General features: G+C 37.7%; 1 protein-coding gene across 1 annotated transcript in view; it reads left to right on the forward strand.

Annotated features, from left to right (window-relative positions):
• UBE2V2 (ubiquitin conjugating enzyme E2 V2) overlaps positions 1-23,492 on the forward strand; it is a 51,520-nt gene that overhangs the window by 11,909 nt on the left and 16,119 nt on the right. Inside the window, exons 2-3 of the mRNA XM_075549651.1 lie at positions 8,003-8,151; positions 16,705-16,830. Coding sequence (XP_075405766.1) covers positions 8,003-8,151; positions 16,705-16,830 — 275 coding nt within the window. The remainder of the gene's footprint in view (positions 1-8,002; positions 8,152-16,704; positions 16,831-23,492) is intronic.

The raw sequence follows: 23,492 nt of genomic DNA on the forward strand, positions 1-23,492 counted from the left end.
ATAGTTCAGTTGTGGAATCGACTTTCTGGCAGTGAGTTGTGTCACTCCATAAGCAGTGATTTGAAGGCGTGTTTATTTTGTTTATTATGCTTGTGAACTGTGGACATTAACCGCAGATTCCTATACTTAAAGAAGAGCAGCTGTATTCATTTTAGTGAGGGCTGGCAGACCTCATGTCTTTTAGAGTGTATTCCTTAATTCATAATTTTATCTAGAAATTAAAACTAGCGAGGAGCCGAGATAAATTGATCATTTATCTTTCCTCAACCTCTAGTTTATTTTAAGTATCCCTTCATGGTTCTGAAATAAACAGTTTTACCTGCTATACTGGAGAATATTAAGTAATTGGTATATTTTCTCTTTTTAAAAAAATAATTTCATTGGGGGAAAAACATTTTATTGGGGGGCTTGTACAACTCTTATCAGAATCCATATATACATCCATTGTGTGTCAAGCACATTTGTACATTTGTTACTCTCATCATTCTCAAAACATTTGCTTTCTACTTGAGCCCTTGGTATCAGCTCCTCATTTTTCCCCTCCCTCATCGCTCCCCCCTCCCTCATGGACCCATGATAATGTATAAATTATTATTATTTTGTTTGTGGTATATTTTCTCTTGATATAACTCACACTGAGGTATCTAGTGTATCATTTAGTTAAATAAATAATAACTACGCTAGCTTGATGTTAAGGAATTTAAGTTTCCTGAATTTGGAAAATCCTTTTAGGAATAATGTGGTTCAGCAGGTATTCTTAACCTACTGTTAGAGAAAAGGGTCTTGGAAAGCTGTGTTTCTCCTTTCCACCAGCTCTTCTTTCTGTTCAGTAATTGAAATATGTTGGGTCCAGACTGCCTACCATCAACTAATATTAGTACCTAAGACTTTTATTATACTATTTTACTGTGTTTTTGGTAGAACTTTGCACAGCAATTTAGATTCCTGTTGAGTAGTTTCTCTACATATTACACCAGCACTTGTCCGTTGCTTGTTGTATTGTAGTGGCGAGTGTGTTGCTGGCAACTATGCTACCAGTATTTCAAGTATCAGCAAGGTCACTGGAGCGGAACAAGTTTCTGTTAAGCTTCCAGACAGACTCTGAAAATAAGACTAGACTGTCCAGTATTTAGCAAGTAGATACTGAAAACCTTATGGATAGCAGCAAAATGTGGTTAGATATAATGCAGGAAGATGAGTCCCTCGGGTTATAGGTGCTCAAATTATGACTGATGAAGAGCTGCCTCCTCAAATAGAGTTGACCATAATGACATGGATGCAGTAAAACTTTAGCGACTTTCATTTGCTGCTAGGGAATGACTCAAAATGAGAAGAAAGAGCTGAAAACATCTATTAATAGTTGGAACATGGAGTACACTGTATTTCTGTGCAGTATAAATCTAGAAAAATCAGATGTCATAAAAAATGAAATATAACACATACATGTGGATATCCTAGGCACAAGTTAGCTGAAATGGACCAGTACTGGCCATTTTGAATCAGACTATCATTTGGTTCACTATGCTGGAATGACACATTCAAGAGGAATGGTGTTGCATTAATTGTCAAAAAGAACATTTCAAGATCTAACAGTGCTGTCTGTAATAGAATAGTATCTTATGATTTCAAGGAAATCCAGTTAACACAATGTGTGAGGCTGGGTAGACTACAGAAACAAATTCATGGACTGGTATGTATAAGAAAGCACTTTATATACAAGAGCAGTTGAATATTGAGAAAACATCCCAGTCCAGATCAAGTCCATAAGTCCGCTAGGAGCCCATATGTCCGATACCAATCTGTAAAGTTCTCTTCAGACTCAAATGACACGCAATGAACCGAATGCAGGAAGATCACAGGCCAGTGGGTGCAAAGTCTTGTGGATCCAGTGGTGGTAGAAGCATCTCAGTGCTGACAGAGGTCTCCATGTGGCTCCTCCAGCTCCCAGGGCACAGGTTATATCAGCATGGTGCCATGCGTCTTGTCAGTAGAGTGTCTCTCAGGAAATCAGCCTAGAGAGAGTGTCTCCTGCCTCCAAGGAGGAAATACAGGAGTTCCCAGAATCCTCAGAGGCCTCACTGACTATCTCCTGATTGATAGCCTAGACTCTACCCCTTCACTCTTAATCCTCATGTTGACACCAGATTATGTAACTACCACACACATCTAGTATTCAAATTCACATACCAACCACTAAAGCTCCAGAAAAGCAAACTCCCTGTCATTGAGTTAATTCCGCCTCATAGCAGCAATGCTATAGGACAGGGTGAAACTGCCCCTGTGGTTTCCAAGACTGTAACTCCTTATGGAGTAAAAAGCCTCATCTCTCTCCAGAGCAGCTGGTGGTTTTGAACTTCTGTCAGATAGAAACAGGCCTAGGTGACAGCTAGAACTGGAGCCTACAGCTTGCTGTACAAAGCTAAAGGTTGCCCTTCAGAGCGTTTTCACTTTTTTAAAGTGTTACTTAAAAATCAAAGAAAGTGTTACTTGAGTTAAATATTTAAGATACCTTAATTTTTATGACCAGTTGCAAACTGGCATCAAATTTGCTTTGCATCATTTCTCATATATTTGTGTATAGATTTTATCACTATTTAAGGTCCTATTTTTGATTTCATTTTAAAAAATTTAAGTGTTTGAATCAAAATGGAAAAATCTTTATTCTTAGTAAGTAGTACAAGACAAGTCTCACCTAATATTTATTTGGTAGCCTTTATATATTTATTTTTGGTGTTATAAGAATTAGATTATGAATCAGACCTTTAGATGAAAATATGGAAACACTTTTTTAGTTAATTGGCTTTCAGGGTTTTGCTTATGAATGTCACTATTTTTTGGGTGTACTTTCATAGTAGAGGTTTGTTTGATGCAGACGTAAAACCTGCAAAAGCTAACACTTGTGTAAAGCGAATACCTGTCAGAGAAGAACTCAAACATTTTCCACTGAGCCGAGAGTGACAGAAAAGTAAGACTGTGTGTGGGAATCAAAGTTATCCTGCTGAGTTCTGGCTCTCACCAGTTTCACTGTCTGTCAGAGCTGGAGTTCTCCATCTATCACGGTGCTACCAATTGGTCTTGTGAGATTTTTTGTTTTCTTGGCATTTAGTTGTGTTCTACACTGAAGCCTGCAATCCTTGTTCTTCATCAGCAAGTATTTCTCAGGTCCTCGTCATTTCCACATTGGTAAGAAGCCTTCCTCTAATCCTGATACCGCATTTTCTTCATGTAATTTAGCTTCTCTGATTATTTGCCCAGCATACGCAGTGAATATTAAGTATGGTGAAGGACTACAACCCTGATGCATACTTTTCCTGATCTTAAACCATGCAGTGTCCCTTTGTTCTGTTTGCACACCTGCCTCTTAATTCATATACTTGTCTCATGAGCACAGTGAAGTGTCCTGGAATTTTTATTCTTAAGCCTTTTTGTAGTTTGTTATGATCCACCCAGTTAAATGTCTTGGCATAGTTAATGAAACACACGTAAACATCTTTCTGGTTTTCTCTGCCTTTAGCCAAGATCCATCTGACATCAGCAGTGATATCCCTTATTCTGTCTTCTGGATCTGACCTAAATCCCTAGCAACTTCTTGTCACTGTACTGCTGCAATTGTTGGATGATTTGCAGTAAAATTATACTTGATGTGAGCATTCTATTAGAATTTCAAGTGTCTTTGGAATGGGTACAAATACGGACCTTTTCTAGTCAGTTGGCCAAGCAATAGTTGTATGGACTGATTTCCTCATGTGTGGATAGACATGATCCTCTAAGAGACAGCATTGTACTTCAAGACAGAGCTTCAGGTGTCCCTTTTGAGTATGCAATCCTCTTGATTGTGGCATTCTTGGCATAGTGAAACTCGATTCTCTGAGGCAGAAGGGCCAGCAGCAGCCCTTTTTATCTCAGTACACATTGCATTTCATTTTAAACAACCTCCACTTTTTCTAGATTCATACTCTGTACATGCCAAGTTCCAACTATTTATTGATGTTTCAGCTTGTTCTTCTCATTTTGAGTTGTGCCTTATCAGCAATTGAAGGTCCCAAAGATGTTTCCCCTGCAGGCTTTCCTCCGTCCTCTTCATCACTGTGTCCTCAGTACTATGGCCAGCTCTGTTTTGAGAATGCAGCTCTTCTTCAGTGTGATGTTGGTTGCCTTTTGACTTGAGGGGCTTATCATCTGGCACTGTTTCTGACGTTCATTCCTGAGGTTTTCAGTAACTGGCAAAGTTTCGATGCTATCCATAGGGTTTTCAGAAGCTAGTTCCTCTGAAGTAGACATCCTAGACCTTCTGTTTAGTCTGCTCTTAGTCAGAAGCTCTGCTGGAATCTCTATACTTTGGGTGACCCTGCTGGTATGTGAAAAACCAGTGACATAGTTTCAGTCTCACAGCAAAACACAAACCATCACAGTATCATCAAATGCCAGCCAAGTGGTGCGCCTGTACTACATCCTCTGCAGCTTCCCTGGTGAAACAGTGCCATCTTGTGGCATTTCCCCTCTCCGCAGGGTGGTTGTAAGATTACTAGCAAAATAGAAATAGTGTTAGCGGTTAACTTTATAATGGCAAAGATGATTTTGTTAAAAGCAATTCAGTAAGTAACATTTTGAGGATCATAACTATATATCTAAACGGGGTAGGGGGTTGGGAATCCTAGTGTTATATGAATAAAAGCTTCTCAGCATAAAATTTCCAGGGAGAAGCCTTTGGGAATTTACAAAATTACTATTCTTACACAACTTAATTAAGACATCATTAGGAATGATGATCATTGCTATTAGTTGCACTTGAGTAAATTCCAGCCCCATCTTTAGAGAGGAAAACTACTCCGCAGAGTTTTCAGTGACCGTGATCTTTGGGAAGCCTATCTTTGGCCAGGCCTATCTTCCAAGACGCTTCTAGGTGGCCTTGAATTTGGAACCTTTTGTGTTGGTACCTGGCACTTAACCACTCCAGAACATTTCACATAACTTAGATGGAGGTAAATAAAGAGCTTATGTAATTCTATTTTATATAAATCCTACAGTTCAACATTAATGTGTTTAAAATATGTTTACTACATTTACAACTGCTTCTCAACATTTGTTGTTTAAGTCTTCATTTTACAAATTTGGACATATTACTAGAGGAACCAGTCCCCGGAGAAGTACATTATCCTTAGCAGAACAAAGTAGAAGACTCTCAGCAAGATGTATTCACATGCTAGCTGCAACAATTATTGCAATGATTGTGAGGCTTGCCCAGACTGGACAGTGTTTTATTTTGTTGTGCATTGGGGTACTGTGAGTCAGCACTGACTCAACAGCGCCTAGCAACAACAAGATGATTGATGTCCTAGTTGTACAGATGGGGTCATATATCAGGAGGCAAGCAGAACTGAGAGATTCATTTAGCAGTCTGATTTCTATCTCGGACTCGTCATCTGTGTTGTAATGCCTACCTGGCTTGTAGTGATGTGTAATCTAATGGTTAAGAGTGGTTTTGGTAAAAAACTGGATTTTGGGGAGGGAAGGGAAAAAATGAGGAGCTGATACCAGGGGCTGGGGGAGAGGGAAAATGTTTTGAGAATGATGATAGCAACAAATGTACAAATGTGCTTGACACAATGGATGTGTGTATGTATGGATTGTGATAAGAGTTGTACAAACCACCAATAAAATTATTTCAAAACAAAACTGAATTTTAATAGTGGATTTACTACTGACAGCTATATGACCTTGGGTAGATCACATAAGTCTTCAAATTTTATTTTATTTTATTTTTTTTTAACAATTTATTGGGGCTGATACAATTCTTTTCACAGTTCATACATATACATACATCAATTGTATAAAGCACATCTGTACAGTCTTTGCCCTAATCATTTTTTTCTCTTTTCTTCTTTTACATTTTATTAGGGACTCATACAACTCTTACCACAATCCATACATATACATACATCAATTGTATAAAGCACATCCATACATTCCCTGCCCCAATCATTCTCAAGGCATTTGCTCTCCACTTAAGCCCCTTGCATCAGGTCCTCTTTTTTTTCCCCCCTCCCTCCCCATTCCCCCCTCCTCCATATGCCCTTGGTAATTTATACATCGTTATTTTGTCATATCTTGCCCTATCCGGAGTCTCCCTCCCCCCCTTCTCTGCTGTCCCTCTCCCAGGGAAGAGGTCACATGTGGATCCTTGCAATCAGTTCCCCCTTTCCAACCCACTCACCCTCCACTCTCCCAGCATCGTCCCTCACACCCTTGGTCCCGAAGGTATCATCCACCCTGGATTCCCTGTACCTCCAACCCTCATATGCACCAGTGTACAGCCTCTGTCCTACCCAGCACTGCAAGGTAGAATTCGGATCATGGTAGTTGGGGGGAGGAAGCATCCAGGATCCGGGGGAAAGCTGTGTTCTTCATTGATACTACCCCAGACCCTAATTAACCCATCTCCTCTCCTAAACCCCTCTATGAGGGGATGTCCATTGGTCGACACTTGGGCCTTGCAAATTTTATTTTTACAATCATAAAATGACATGTGGTTTGTTAAATAAGTTATTAACAATTATAGTAGTTATTTTGGTGGTGTGGGGTTTTTTTCAGTTTTTTTTTTTTTTGCTGTTGTGATTTATAATTAGTCATGTTTCTTTGACCTAAGATTTTCAGACATTTTTGAATGATACAAAGTTAGTAGGTTTTACTAAAAATGTTTTTATTATAGGACTTAACTGGATTTCCATTATATAGAAGAATTACTTGAACTAGTGAAAATGAAACAGTTATTTGGGTACAGCAAGATAGTAAAGTTGTACAAAATACCAACTACTTTTAAGCAGATGCGTCTTTTCGCTTTCAGCGTCTTCTAAGTTTTGACACGGTGAGAGAAGGAGAGGTTTCTGAGGGAATTTCTATACATATGTTTATAGGAGTCATGTAGGAGGGCTAGAAGATGGTAGCTGCTCTTGAGCACTTGGAAGACATTAGAACCTGCCCTTTGGTAGAGTGTAGGACAGTAGTCCAAAGTAAGATTGTTATAAATTGGAACAATTGTAGTTGGAGTAAAGGGGTTTATGTTAAAATTATGGCAAAGATCAGATTCCGTGAGACTGAAGGAGTAGAACTGTGAGGTGACGGAAGATTCTGGATAAAGATTTTTGTGTTCTGATTTTAGAAGTAAGCTAATAAGAGATGAGGTCTACCTGGTGGAAACATGAGTGAAATGGTGTGGAGGTAGGAAGAGAGCTAATGGACTGTGGAAGTCTGCCAGGCTCAGAAAGGAAGGGAAGAAAGTGCCCTAGCACGTGATGGTGATGGGCGGGTGCAGCCCCGCCCTCCCCACTGGTTAGGGACGACCACATAGAGCCAAGTAAGGAGAATGCGGGGAGGGAGCAGAGGGAGATGAGATTATTTTCTAAGATGGAATATAGTTTTATTGAAAAAGTAAATTATAGAAATTTAACCTTTATGAACACTTCTGATTATGTCAATTTTTTTTATGCAGGAACAGAAACTTCAATGAGAAACAATGTTAATGCTACAATGATATCTTTGATTTATGTTAGTGTAAAATTGATTCATTCGAAATCCACATACATGCTCAATATTACTGTTAATGTTTGGTCAAGTTCTTTATGGGTTGTGAAGTTCTTTAGTGCTTTCCTTTTTAGGTTCAGCATTTTCTAGAAAATTAAATCATTTTATTGGGGGCTCATACAACTCTTATCACCATCCAGCCAGCCATGTGTATTAAGCACATTTGTTGACCCCATCATTCTCAAAACATTTGCTTTTTACTTGAGCCCTTGGTATCAGCTCCTTAGTTTTTCCCCTCCTTCCCCGACTCCCTCCGTCATGAACCCTTGATAATTTATAAATTATTATTATTTTGTCATGTCTTACACTCTCTGACATTTTGGGAAATAATTTTAATAATTCAATTTGATAAAAGCGGAATTTAAATATCTGTAGCTCCTTTTTTGAGATTTTTACATTTAATTAACATTCTTTTGTATAGGAGTTAAAGTTCCTCGTAATTTTCGCTTGTTGGAAGAACTTGAAGAAGGACAAAAAGGAGTAGGCGATGGTACAGTTAGCTGGGGCCTTGAAGATGATGAAGATATGACACTTACCAGGTGGACAGGCATGATTATTGGGCCACCAAGGGTTAGTGCTACACATGTTATCTATTAATATGTATTGTAATTTTAGAGTAAATAATTGATTTTGCATTATTGAAATTTAAATAATCATACTAACAAATAATTCTTTTTATTTCTTTTGTGTATTTTTATTGATGTTTTCTGTGTATAGGGTATAGTATTTTATTTTATCTGGAGGATTGAGGAAAAAGATTGATAGAATGGTGTCTCAACTTTTACATATATACAAAATAAGAGATTTTAATTATGACAGAATGTTCACTATAGGGCTCTATAAATGTGTTCCTTCTAGTTGAAATAATTGAAGACTCAACAGTGGAGGAAGCTTGTAGGTGGTAATGGGATGGAGAACATTCTGGATAGTTTGAGGAAGGTGAAATGAAGGAAATATTTGGGCTGAGCAAGCAGTTGTTTTGATATAGTATGTTAATATAACTTGTATGTAGCCTATATTTGTAAATAAATTTTATTTTATGCATGTTTCTGTTTACTCTGACATTTGACATGCTGTGTCAATGCTATGGCCTCAGTTCCTTCATTTATAATACAAATGGAAAAGTTGTGATTTTTATATATTGTCTAGTATTGCTATTGGCAACAGACCCCATTGTACATTATTCTTATTATTCTTAGGCTTTTATCAAATTTATGAAAAATTTTTTCTAGAGTGATATTTTTTCCCCAATGAATTCATTTTTTAATGGCTCCAACTGCTGTACTCTTTGCAATTAAAATGTAGCATGTGTACTGATGCTGACTTGCTGAAAAGAACATACATTTAGAATTTTTTTTAGTCTTTGCTTTTGTCACTGGTTGCTACCTTGTCATGAGAGCATTTCAACTGTTGGGTAGAGTTTAGATTTCCTCTTGATTGTTAGAAAGATGGACTCCTCACTGATTGGGATTACCTGAAGAACAACACAGGCCAGCTGCTGAGACATATGTTTACATATCTTAAGTTAATAAGGAAAAATGTTAATGTGCTAAAATAAACAACATTCAACATAACCTTTGGAAAATTCATTTAACCACCTGGATATGAATTTTCTAACAGAGAAGAATAACATACCTGCTACATTCTTGCATTTCGTAGACTATTCATGTATGTTGCATGCAAGAATAAACAGTACGGGAATTCTAAAACAAGAACAACAACCAAAAACAGCACGAAAATAATTCAGTGGCAAATGCAAATATCATTACTATTATAGTACAACATCAAAATTCACATCTCCAGTTCCAGCAACACATGAATTTTAAGAATTGGAAATGTTTACAATAAGGCAATCAAAAGTACAACCCCTGTATATATTCACTAAGAAATCACAGTATGCCTGGATATTTCACAATTCAACATATGAAAATAAAATTCAAAATGTTAATGTGAGAAACAGAAGGCTTAGCCATATACTAATTAAAACAAACAGCAAACTCTACGAATCTTGATAAAATGAAATAGGTGAAATATTAGGCAAATTTTGGTTTGAAAATATATGGGAATAGTGGACTGATTCTTTTCTATAGCGTTTCATTTCCACTATCATTCTAATTCTTCCCAATTATCCGTCAGATTGCCTTTGCTTTGTCGTCTAATACTGACGAGCTTCCCCGCTGACTTGATGCTCCATCTGGAGGCATTTCCTGAGCTGGCCAGGGTAGTGTACTTGGTAGAGCCTTTAGTGCTGCAGGTTGCTCTTGTACCTAGGTACTGACTGCTCCACAGATGGCTGATTTCTCTTCTTTGTGTTTGCATATGGAGCCTTGGGGCAGATGAAGGAAGTTCCAGCCACTTGCCCAAATAGCCTTTTTTCCAGTGGCCTTCTGGTTTTGATGGTCCAGGTTTGAGGAGTGCCTCTGCCATTTCTTTTGGGTGCTGGGAGGAGGCCCAGCATCTTCCCTAGGTTAGGATGTGTGTGCGCACCAGTCTGTCACTCTCGCCTGTGCAACCCTCACACGCACTCTCCAGGCTCTTCGCAGCGTTAACTGCACGGCGTTAGCATCTGACCGGCTGCGTTCCTCTTCAAAAACTCACTACCAGTTTGTGCCCAGCTTTGTTTCTCTTGAGCCAGCCAGGACAAGAGGAAAACTTCCCTAACATACATAACTGCTACATGTTTTTGTTTTGTTTTATTATTTATTTTTGTGCATTGCTAATTAAGCTTTCTGGTTTTTTATCTTATTCTAGTATTGATTTGGATTTCTATGATTAGCAAGTTTGTTTTTCCACGTATGTTTGTGTGTTAAATTTTCTTAGCATTAGAGCAGTGGTTCTCAACCTGTGAGTCTCGACCCCTTTGGTCATCAAATGACCCTTTCATAGGGGTTCCCTGATTCATACCAGTAGCAAAATTATAGTTATGAAGGAGCAACGAAAATCATTTTATGGTTGGGGAGTCACCACAACATGAGGAACTGTATTAAAGGGTTGTGGCATTAGGAAGATTGAGAACCACTGCATGAGAGGTTTAGTAACTTTTTCAAGTTTCCTCATGTGTACATGTACTGTGCCTATTTTATAAATTGAGAATAAAACAATGATTAGGCAATAGAATGTCAAACATATAGTATGGCAGATACTAGTAATTATTTGTTCCTTTCTGCTACCCTACTTTATTTTGCTCATGCTTTTTAAAAGAGCTAAGACTTAGGCATTAGTTTAAAATTAGAATCCTACAAATAATAAAAAAGGAGCCCTCCTGGCATAGTGGTTACTCATCCGTTGTGATCCGCATGAGCAGCAATTCAAAGCCACCACTCGTGTCCTGGGAGGAAGATGGGTGTTCTACTCCAGCAGAGTTACATTTCTGGAAACTTGTCCTATGTGGTCCCAAGTTGAGTTGGCATCGACTCGATGGCAATGAGTCTGGTTTTTTGGTTAAAAATAATAAAAAGTATCAAAAGTTACTATGGTATTTAAGTATTGGATTAGATTAGTATGCTAGCTTATAGATTCCTTTATTGGAATCTCTTACAGCTCTTATAACAAGCCATAAATCAGTTATATCAAGCTATTTGTACATATGTTGCCATCACCTCAAGATTTTTAAGTAAAGCAAAAAAAAACAACTATAGTTTTTATATAGTGGAGACATTCAGATCTTACCTGGAGTTTTAACTATTGTATGTATCTACCTTGCTGTCCATACCCACATCAAGATACAAATCATTCCCATAATTTTAGAAAGGTCCCTGTTCCCTTTCTCATTCCTAATCTCACTCTAACCCCAGCCCCAGCCCCAGCCCCGCCACTTTTCGTGGCACCCTTGATGCACTCTGCCTGTTACAGACCCTTCCTAGCAATCCGCTAGTGTGTGCTTCTGGTCCTGATGCTTTTGCTTAGCACAGTGTTCTGGTTCAGATGGGTTGTTACTTGTGTGAGGGAGCTTCAGAAAGTTCAAAAAAAACATTTATTTTTAAGTTCCCATTTCCCATGAACATTTTGAAACACCCTTGTATTAGTACTTTATTTCTGTTGTTTAATAGTATTTGATTGTAGTATACATAAAGTATCTATCTACTCTCCTGTTCATGGATATTAGAATATTTTGACTAGCTCTTGACTATTAAAAATAAAGCCTTTCTGAACATTTGTGTACAAGTCTTTATGTGGACACTTTTTCCCTTTCCATTGGGTAAATGTGTCATACAGTAAATTCATGCCTGCTTATAAGAAAAGAGTGCCATATCCTTTCCAAAGTAGCTACTCCAATTTCCAGTCTCACCAAGAAATTGCGAGTTCTGTTGTTTCACATCCGGTGACTATGGTCAACAGTACAGAATTTCTGGGAGGCTAACTGATTTTTCTTTAAAAGTTTAATTTAATGCAGATTCTCTAGAGATTCTGATGTACAGCCTGACTGGATAACCAAGGGAGTCGATGGTCTTGGGTGTATTTTGGGTGAAAATATACACAGCAAAACTCACCAATTGAACAAATTCTATAAAACTTTCTTGATATGAAAATAATAATTTATAATTTATCAAGGGGTCACAAGGGTGAGACGGGGGAGGGAGAGTAAAAAGAGGAGCTGACACCAAGGGCTCAAAGAGAATGTAAATGTTTAGAAAATAATGATGACAACATATGTACAAGTATGCTTGATAAAATTGATGTATGGATTGTGATAAGTACTGTAACAGTCCCCAATAAAATGATGGTTAACATTTTTTTCTTGATATATATCTGATTTAGCCCTTTTTATATATACCCAATGTACTGGACATTATAATAATATTGCTAAAATTGGATGGATTTTATATAGCTCTTTTTAAAATATTGACATACTTAGCCATGTAAGACCATTCTTTACATTTTGAGTTATATTGGTTTAATATCCCAAACCCGGTCAGTTCTTATTTATAGGAAAGATAGCTGGGTAGCCCTTTACATAAGTAAGATGTATAGTTGATTAGCTTCTCCCCCTCCTGTTTTTTTAAAAATTTTACTTATTTTTATTGCTGTTGAGTGTGAAAACACTAAAGTATACACCAACTCAATAGTTTCTATATATAATTCAATGAAATTGATTACATTCTTCAAGTTTCTAATTTTCACCTTCCTTTTTTGAGTTATTTATACCCATTGATATAAACTCATTGCCCCTTAGGGTTCCCATAGAATCTTTTGAGTTGCTATTGTTAATTTGATCCCATACAGATCTTATAAAAACCGTAATGCTCAGGGCCAACATTCTTTACTGGTTGAGCTAAATTGCTTTGTTTTAGAAAGATATCAGAGACTCTTTCTGGTTTAAAGTTGGAAGATGATCACACACTAATATTTTCAGGGGTTCATTCACATTTCATGTCTCCAGAAAAATCTAGATATCGTGAGAAAAAGAGCTTCTGTTCTATACTTTCCCCCTGTTGATCAGGAGTTGTCTGTAGAATCTTTGATCAAATTGTTCATTAAAGGTAGTCAGACACCATCCAGTTCTCTTTTTTTAAAAAACAATTTTATTGCACCAAGTTCTGATCTCATAGGACATGGCAGTTGTTGACGGAGGCAATTGGACACACATCCAATTCCTCCTCTTATTTTTGACTTTATTTTTCCTCTTTAGTTGAATACTTTCAATTTTTAAGTCTTGAGAAGATTTTAAGACTTAAAAAGACAGCTTTTTTCTTTCCCCTGAGTCATTTTATTGGGGGCTCTTACAGCTCTAATCATAATCCATACGTATGTCCATTGTGTCAAGCATATTTGTACATATGTTGCTATCATCCTTTTCAAAACTATTTTTTTCTACTTGAGCCCTTGGTATCAGCTCCTCATTCTGCACCCCTCCCCAGCCCGCATGAACTTTGATAAATTACAAATTATTATTTTCATACCTTACAGTGTTCACTGTGTCCTTCGCCCATGTTCCTGTTGTTCATCACCCTGGGTAGGGGAGTAGGGTAATACACTCATTGTGATGTGTTTCCCTTTTCTCCCCTCCCCTTCCTTCTACCCTCATGATATTGATGCTCCAATTATTGGTCCTGAGGGGTTTATCTGCCCTGGATTCCCTGTGTCGAGAGCTCTTATCTGTACCAGTGTACATGCTCTGGTCTAGCCAGATTTGTAAGGTTGAACTGGGGTCATGATAGTAGGGGGAAGAAGCATTAAAGAATTAGAGGAATGTTGTATGTTTGTCCGTGCTGTACTGCACCCTGGCTGGCTCGTCCCTTCCTTGTGACCCTTCTTGGGGCGCGGGGGGTGGGGGCACAGGTCTCCACTCCCCACCCCCTTGTTTGCATCAATTTGATTGTTTGTTTTGGATTTTCTGATGCCTGGTACTTGCTCCCATCACCACTTCATGATCAAACAGGCAGGTATACTTGTTTCATGTAGGTTGTTTCCCAGCTAGATGGCCATTTGTTTATCTTCAAGACTTTAGAACCCCAGATGGTATATCTTTTAATAGCTGGGCCCCATCAGCTTTCTTCACCAGATTTGCTTATGCACCCACTTTGTCTTCAGCGATTGTGTGGGGAAGGTGAGCATCATAGAATGACGGGTTATTAGAACCAAGTGTTCTTACATTGAGGGAGTACTTGAGGAGAGGCCCAATGTCCATCTAGTACCTTAATACTTAACATATAAATATATATATACATAGATCCATCTCCCTATCGTTATATATAACTATATTTACATATGTGCATGTCTGTGTTTAGATCTCTATAAATGCCCTTTGCCTCCTAGTTCTTTCCTCTATTTCCTTTGACTTTTCTCTTGTCCCACTCTCATGTTTGACCTTCATTCGGCTCTCAGTAATTCCTCTCGGCTACATTGCACTTGATCAAACCCCACTAGGCATTCTTGCCATCGATTTTGGATAACTTCTTGTTCCCTTGTCCCTGGGTTTGCTGGCTCCTCTACCACCCCCTCTCCCATGTCCCGCCCTGGATCCAAAAGCTTATAAATAGTTCTAGGTCTGTCAATTGGCCTATGAATGTTTTCCAACCCTGACCCTGAAGTCTATTTTTGGGATTCCTCAGGGACTTCATTGCTTTGCTTCCCTTGTTGCTCTGTTACACTCCTTTTGTGTTTTGCCATGGTGTGTGGAGGGTTAGACCAGGCGTAATTCCCACACTGTCTCCAGTGTTGTCTCCCGTAGCACTGGGTCAGTGAGGGGATGCCGCAAATGACAGCTGTTATGACTCAGATACTACACAGCAAAACAAGATATAGACTAGAAGCCATAGATAGGTTGTGCGGCCAGTTACATAGGATGGTTCATGAATCCATGCCCCTAAACCTCCAAATCAAGGAGCTGTTTGATTGTACTTTATTAGCTACTTCTGGCATTGTTGGAAGTGTATATATCACATAACTCTGTCCAGTTAAACTTTTTGTGGATGTACACATCTATAGTAAAATAGCTGGCTACACAACCCTACCTTTAATCAAACTGTAAATTGAAATACAAGCACCCCATAAATAATAGTCCCCTCTTCCCCCTACCTTTCACTAATAAACTATGGTCTCTTTCCATTTACCCATTAAAACTTCTCTTTATATAAGCAGGCCATACAATATTTGTCCTTGTAATCAATTACATTCACTTGGTGTAATCTTTTTAAAATCTATGCATATCGAAGCTTTTGTTTTGAAGCATATATTTTCTTTTCAGCGTAGGCAGGCAGCAGGTATGATATTTGTGACTTTGCATTATTTTTCACTTTTATATTTTAATATTACACTAGTAAGCAATCCAGTGAACAAAAGCATAAGAAGAAAGAAGAGGCATTTAGGCATGAAAACAAGCCTTGAATAATCTATTGTTGTTAGATACTGTCAAGTAGATTTGGATTCTTAATGCTGGAGTAGAACTGATCTTAAGGCCCACAAAGCCGCCGAATGGATTCAATTCAATCTTTCAGCAAACAAGCACTGAACTATGGCCCTGGGGGCTATGACAAGGTAGACAAAGCATTTGATAGTCAAGCAGAAGACTAGGTTTGACTCCTGCCTGACAGCCTTTGAAAGAACTATGATGGTGCATGCAGTGGCTACCAAAATGTCAGCAGTTTAAACGCATCCAGCAATGCTAAGGGGTATGCGACCTTAAGATCTGCTCCCATAAGATCGTCTTCCATAATAATTATAGCCTAGAAAATCCTATGGAGCTGTTCTACATTATCATATAGGATCACTGAGACACAATTTACTTGATGGAAGACAACACAAATACTTTAGTAGCTGTAAAATGACTTTAAAAATATGACGATAGTTAACTTTTCTGATTAAGATGCCCTATTTAAAACCAGAATTTAAAAAAGCAATACAAAATAAATATAATTTAAATAACCAAAATCTAGGCTTGCTGTCATCGAGTCAATGCCAGTTCAGAGTGATCCCATAGGACATGGGGGTTTCCAGAACTGTAACTCTTTACATGAGTAGGAAGCCTAATTTTTCTCCCATGGCTTGACCAGTGATTTTGAACTGCTGACTTTGTGGTTAGCGGCCCAACGTGGAACCCAGTATACTCCCAGGTCTCCTACAATGAAGTCTTTTTGTTATGTTGCTGCAAGATGTTATAACACTAACTTTTTCCAGAAGTTACTGATTGCCATGTAAGCCATGGAAAAATAAATTATTATTCAATGGGACGCTTTTGAGAATGTAGAGGGCACTATTAATAACTAACACAGGTATAATATGAATAAAAAGGACTGCCTGAAACAAACCAGACTATTTACATAAATGATATAAATTAAATAATTCTTCCACAAAGTGAAATTATAAGCAAAATATGAAGTTAAGTGTTTTTCTCCTTCTAGTTGATTATATGTATTATATGCCTTGTTCCCAAACTAAAAACAAGTTCTGATCAGATTGATAGTACCTTATATAGAATTAATTAAATTTTATAAAATTCCTGGTTTGAAGTATGTCTACTGCATTTTTTCTGACTAGGTCAAATACATTTGAATGTAGAACAGTGAACTCTCTTGATCAGTAACAGTCTCATAGCAAGTGCTTTCATATTGTACTTTTCCTCTTTATGGTCATTTGGACATTTTTTGATACTGTGATTTGGATTGTCTTTTTTTTCCCTTCTAGACAAATTATGAAAACAGAATCTATAGCTTGAAAGTAGAATGTGGACCTAAATATCCAGAAGCACCTCCATCAGTTAGATTTGTAACAAAAATTAATATGAATGGAATAAATAATTCCAGTGGAATGGTAAGTTAAAATTGCCATTTTATTTTTATATGACCTATAATATATAATATATGACCTATAATAAAATGTAGTTTTATTGGCATATACTTTGCATGTCATATAATTTAGTCATTCAGTCATAAGAAGAAGAGTTGTGCATTCATCACCATGACCAATTTCAGAACATTTTCTTCTCGTATTCATTGTTAACTCCCCATTTCCCCACAACCTCTCCTGCTGTGCCCTAGGCAATTATTACTCCAGTTACTCTCTCTAGATTTGCCTGTCCTGTATTTCACATATAGGAAATCATACAAAATACAAAGAGGCTTACAAAACCCTAACCATAATGACTAGACAAAACGGAAAAACCTCAATCTAAAAGAAGAAAGTATTAAAAACGGAAACAACTTTAAACTGGGTCAAAAGGGAGACCAACTGATAAGCTGCTGCATTTTAATCTACCTCCATCTTCCATAATCAACTCTACAGTGCTCTCTGGCTCCTAGAACGGTTATTCAGGTCCCTGGACTGTGGTCAGAAGAGATTCATCGGAGGCCTAATCCATGTTGGAACCCTGCAAGTGAATTTTGGGCTTTCATTGTTTTCCATAGCCTTCTGATATCATTCCCATCTTTTGGATTTTATAATTTACAATTCTTGGATCACATAGGCTGGTGTGCTTCCATGAGGACATCCTCATTTAGATAACTGCTTGTTTGAAGACAAGCTTTGAAGACCCTAGATGCTATTGTTTCTTGTAATCATGCACCTTCTGGTTTCTTCACTGCACTTTGCCCAAGCACCCATATTTTTATTGAACTCTTCATGAGGGTGAGTATAGGGTAGCGTCATATCATAGGGACTAAAACTAGAAGTCAATGCTAGCACCAACTCCATTCATAATCTATGATTAAATCTACCTGTTCTTAAAAGCCTTAATGTAGCAACCCAGATAAATGTGATGGTAGCACATTATTTTTCTTAGGGTCTTATTAATTGCTCAGTTTCCCTGTTTTGTTTGACCTCTTAATTGATGGGAAAAAAATGAACATTTTTTTCCTTGAGTATTTAGGTTTAAAGTATATTTGGTGGCATTAAAATGATTAATAGTCATGAAGAAACTTTCTCTTTAAGGGATAGGTAGACCTGTATTGGAACAAACAGTCCTGATTGAGCAAGGTTGTTTTTTTTTTTCAGACAAACAACCATGTTATTAGGCAATTATATGGGCTCCCCCATGAAACTATGCCCTTAACCCTCCAAACCAGGTTGAAGCCTGGTCTCTTTCTCCTTCTCCTGTGGAGATATAAATAATATCCTCACCTTGTGCGGGTAATTACCCTGCACCTCCCCATGTCTTTTTTTTTTTTTAGTTTCTCTATATTCTTTTCTTTTTTTTGTTTTGTTTTTTTTAAACGTTTTATTAGGGGCTCATACAACTCTTATCACAGTCCATACATATACATACATCAATTGTATAAAGCACATCTGTACATTCTTTGCCCTAATCATTTTCTTTACTTTCCTTTTTTTTCTCTTTTCCTTTTTTACATTTTATTAGGGACTCATACAACTCTTATCACAATCCATACATATACATACATCAATTGTATAAAGCACATCCATACATTCCCTGCCCCAATCATTCTCAAAGCATTTGCTTTCTACTTGAGCTCTTGATATCAGCTCCTCATTTTTTTTCCCTTCCCTGTCCGCGTACCCATCCCCCATGAACCCTTGATAATTTATAAATTATTATTACTTTGTCATTTCTTACACCATCTGAGGTCTCCCTTTACCCACGTCTATGATTCTTGATTGGCAACTTTTTTCTTTCATACAGTTTTATACATATCATCCCATTGCCTTCTTGCCTGTGTGCTGAGAAAGGAGAGCTTAGTCTTATTGGTTGCTCTTTGTAAGTAACATTTCTTTTTTTGCCCACAAGCTGATCTCAAGATTCTTTATCTTTGATTTTGGAAAGTTTGATTATATGTGGTAACTTTTCTTTGGGATACGTCCTTTATGGAGTTTGTTGCGCTTCTTTAATGGATATTTTTCTGTTTTTCATGGTATTAGAATTATTTTGCCAGCAGATCTTCTATAATAATTCTCTCCTCTTAGTATTTATCTTAGGTTGGTTTCTGTAAGGAAGTAAAAGTAGTGATGCTTGTGTGTCTTATATAGAAAGAAATTTATACCAAGAAACAGGTTACACAGTTGAAATATGTAAGTCCAGTCCAGATCAAGTTAGGCTTTTCCTGACATGTGGAAGCTAATGAACAGGAAGCAGGATGATGAAGTAGATACAGCAGGTGGCACAGGCTAATGGATGTGGAGATCAAAAATCAGCCAAATGAATCTACTCTTGGTAGTCCACTGAAGGCTCTTGGGATCTACAGGTGACCTGCCAGGAGATTGAAGAATCAGAGGCAAGATCCAGTTCCAGCAGAAGGAAAAGGGCCAAAAAGGATTCAATTCTGCTTGGTCTCTCACTCTTTTACAAAATGGCATATGACACCAAGGAGGGGTCATCAGGCTATGATCAAATTGATAGGTTGGAGTCAGCCTATCCCAGGAGTGTCTAGTTTACATAATCCCTAATCATTTTTAGCTTTTCTTCATTCCCACCCCCCTCCCCCAATTTGTTTACATACAAATTGGTGTAAAGTAGCTTGCTGTCTATTTCACCAGTCTGTTTCTCAATTGATTTGAATTTACTTTCTTCTGTCTTTCCAATGTATTATCTCTGAAATCTTAGTGTTAACCTCCCTGGCTGTAATCCCGAGTGTGGCTCAGGGTAAATGTTAACTGTGGATTAAAGTGTATCATACCTGCAATGTCTACTAGAGAGATTAACATGAGTAATTTCTTAAGAATTACAGGACTACAATATAAACAACAAATTTTATGCAAAGCAATGTATTGCTTTGGGTACAAAATTACTGACATAATTAGACCGCCAGGGAGGTTAATTTTCAGGATTTCTAATTGCTGTGTTGGTATGGTTTCAAGTTCTAAATAATTTTGTTGTTTTGCTTTTGTGTTACGTTTCTGAATTTTTTTTAGGGTATTGTCTTGGTTTTCTTACTGTTGTTTGTGGTTTCTTGAACTTTGGAAGGTACTATATATACATCTTTTGGACTTCCTTATTAAGTAATTCCATTACCTGATCCTCCAAAAGAACTTTTAGTCTTTTTATTTTTCTCTTGTGCCACTTTGTCCTATTTTCTTATTTGACTTGAAGTTGTGTTGCTAAGTCTATTAAGATATTTTGCAATTACTATGTATATATGTATATCTTTATGGCACAAGATCGGGTGGTGTTTTGTTGTGTTGTACATAGGGTTACTATGAGTTGGAATTGACTTGATGGCACCTAAAAACAATAACCACATATTTGCTTATTAGTATGTGTTAGTTTGTTACACCTTAGATTTTATGTTCTTTTGATATGTTTAGGTAAGCAGGTCAAGTATGCTGCTTTAGCAATACCATTGTGAGGATGGCAGTACAGTATTTCATTCTGCGTGTGTAGGATCTTTGTGGGTCAGAACTGACTCGATGGCACCTAACCAAAACATCAGCAGTACTGGGACACTCCCCTCTTGTCTTGGGTGAATGGAGTGACTGATGGAAGTGTGGGTGTGTAGTTGTGAAGCACAGCTTCAAGTAGTGTGATCAGGAGTCTGTCATTGGTGCAGGGGTGAGCAGTGTTTCTTCTTTGGGTTGAGTAATAGGTGTGCTAGGTATGTCTGAGTAGTGGAAAAATATTGTCCTCTTTTTATCAGATTGGGTAGGATAAAAAGAACCAGATTGGACCAAGGGAAAAAGTGGGTAAACATAAAGGAACAAGAAGAGGAAGAAGGAAAAAATATATACCAATATAAAGGAAGAAATGGCAAGGCAAAAAGAGGAGGAAAACGAAACAGAACCAAAAGGCAAAAGGTGTTACAATAATGCGTCCTGTCTTGCGACCCAGGAGTGTGTGTGCTCATGGGCGGGACGGGAGCCCAGTACACAATCTGTGCATGTTAGCACGCCCCATGACAGAGGTTAAAGACACGGGGCTCAAGGTCCCTGATAGCTTCTTGACCTGTCAGTCATGTAAGTACGGCAGGCAGAGTTCAGTTTGCTTAGGTGGTCACTGGTGGACAGAAGCAGCCTGAGCAAATTGGGTGGGTGTGGGTGGCTGGGGGGGGCCTGACCACTAGATTATGAGGGTTGGGAGAATCCTGACTCCTGTTTACCTGGAAGTTATGGTGGGGGAAACAGGAGAAATCACTCCCTTGTCAAAGTTCAGTCATGGGCCTGGTACACTTTTAAATAAGCATAGCAGATTTGCCTAAATTGTTTGAATTATTGACTGCTGAGTCCATGAACATTTATTGTGGCTCCACGTAAAAGGAAATCTCTCATAACTTCATCACCAACCCCCTACCCCCATCCCCCGTTTATCATGATGTCTATTGGTCCAGTTCTGAGGATTTTAGTTTTCTTTTTTGAGTTTGGTTTTCTTTACATTGCGTTGCAATCTGTAATGTCTTTGAATTTCATCAGTGACTACTACTTCAAGTCCTTGCTTTCAGCAAGCCAGGAAGCAAGCCAAGTATGTCATCTCCATATCATCAAAAGTGGTAATAAGCTTTTCTACAATCCTAGTACCACATTGTTCTTCATACAATCTAATTTCTCGTATTTTCCCAGCATTCAGAGTGAATAAGTACAGATTGAATAAGTATGGTGAAAGGATACAACCCTGACACCTTTCCTGATTTTAAACCACACAATATTTCCGTATTCTATTCAAATGATTGCCTCTTGGTATATATACAGGTTCTGCAAGAGCACAATTAAGTGTTTTGGAATTCTCATTCTTATATTCATGGATATATTTACAGCATACATAAATACATAGAAATAACCTTGGTCAGCCCTACAGGTGCAGTACTTTACCTTACCCTGTTCAACTTGAGTGTCTGTGTGTCTGCTTTTAGATGATTGTTAATACTGTTCTTGCATAATTGTGTAGGTATTGCCTTTAGCTTTGTGCTCTGCCAGTTGTCTTAGTTTGCCTTGATCATTTTTTTGATGCCCCCCCTTACTGTATATTGCCTTTCCCTTCATTCAAGTTAATAAGTGTCTGATCTCTCTCTCTCTCTCTCTCTCTCTATTTGTCTGCTCTCTTGTCTAGCAATCTGCTTCTGAAAAACCAGCCTTTGAAAACTCTGGAGCACAGTTCCACTCTGCTGAACATGAGGTTGCCATGAGTAGAAATTTTTCTCCCACCTCAGATTTTAATTTATTGTTACTGAGCATATACACAGCAAAGATACATACACTAGTTCAACAGGCTGTACATGTATAATTCACTGACAGTGATTTCATTCCTCAAGTTAGTCAACCATTCTCTCCCTCTTTCTGAGTTGTTATTTCCTAATTAGCATAAGTTCATTGCTCCCTCCTCCCCCCAGGTTCCTCTATAACCCTTCAGGTTGCTTTTGTCGATTGGTATCATAGAAATTGTTCCTAAAAGAACATAACACTCAAGATAAACATTACTTACTAGTTATGCTAAATTATAGTCTGATTTTAAGAAGACTTAAGGAATGTTCTTGGCTTAAGATTATCTCAAGGCCATATAGTTCAGGGGTTCACCCAATCTCTGTGGTTCCTGGAAATCTGAATTCTATGAGAATTAGAAATTGTTATTTATTTTCCCTCTTAATCAGGATGCTTTTACAGAAACTATGATTAAATTATTCAGTACTGGTAGTTGAGCCTTGTCCCGTTCTTCAGGTCTCGTGACAAAGGAGGCAGTTATTCTTGGAGACTGTTAGCCATGCATTCTACTTTCTCTTCCTTTCCTTCCTCTTCTCTTAGTAAAGTCTAATTAAGATAAATTATTTTGCTTGGATAACTGCTTGAAAGTCCCTAGCCACTAGGCAAGAAACTAGGAGTAGAACAGAAGCATTAAACACGTAGGCCAGTTAATTAGGATGCTCATGAAATCATGGCCTTAAAAGTACAAACCAAGGAACCAGATCCCATTAAGTGTTTGGTTGTACATAATCATCCTTTGCATCTATTTTCTGTGTTGTAATTTATCACATAACTGTTGCCAATATACCTTTTTAAAGTTAAAAATAATTTTAAAAGTAAAAATAAGTGGCTGCGCAACCCTACTTCACTAATCAATGTTAGTTCCTGTCACCATAAACCAAAATTCAGTACATTCCATAAGTTGTAACCCTCCTCCTTTTCCTCTCCTCTTTGACCACTAATAAACTTTGGTGTCTATAGATTTGCCTTGTATTATGTATATGAGCTATACAAGATTTGACTTTAGAAACAATTTTTAATTAAACATTTAATATTTGACTTCTTGGGACTGTTGTAGTACACTCAACAAAATATCTTGCAGTTCTGTTAATATTGTAGTATGTATCAAGACTTTATTTCTCCTACTGGCTGAGTAGTATTCCACTGTATATTTATGTCATATTTTGTTTGTCCATGCTTGTGTTGATAGGCTTCGAGGTGCCTGCACCTTTGAGCTGTTGTGAATGAGCAGTGCTGTGATGAACGTTGGTATAGAGTTCTGTTGGGCTTTGATTTCGTGTCATACAGCCACTCCTCACTACTCAACATAGACAGGTTCTAAAGACCAGGTTATTATA

The sequence above is a fragment of the Tenrec ecaudatus genome, chromosome 5 (genome assembly GCF_050624435.1).
Source record: "Tenrec ecaudatus isolate mTenEca1 chromosome 5, mTenEca1.hap1, whole genome shotgun sequence".
Lineage (NCBI taxonomy): Eukaryota > Metazoa > Chordata > Mammalia > Afrosoricida > Tenrecidae > Tenrec > Tenrec ecaudatus.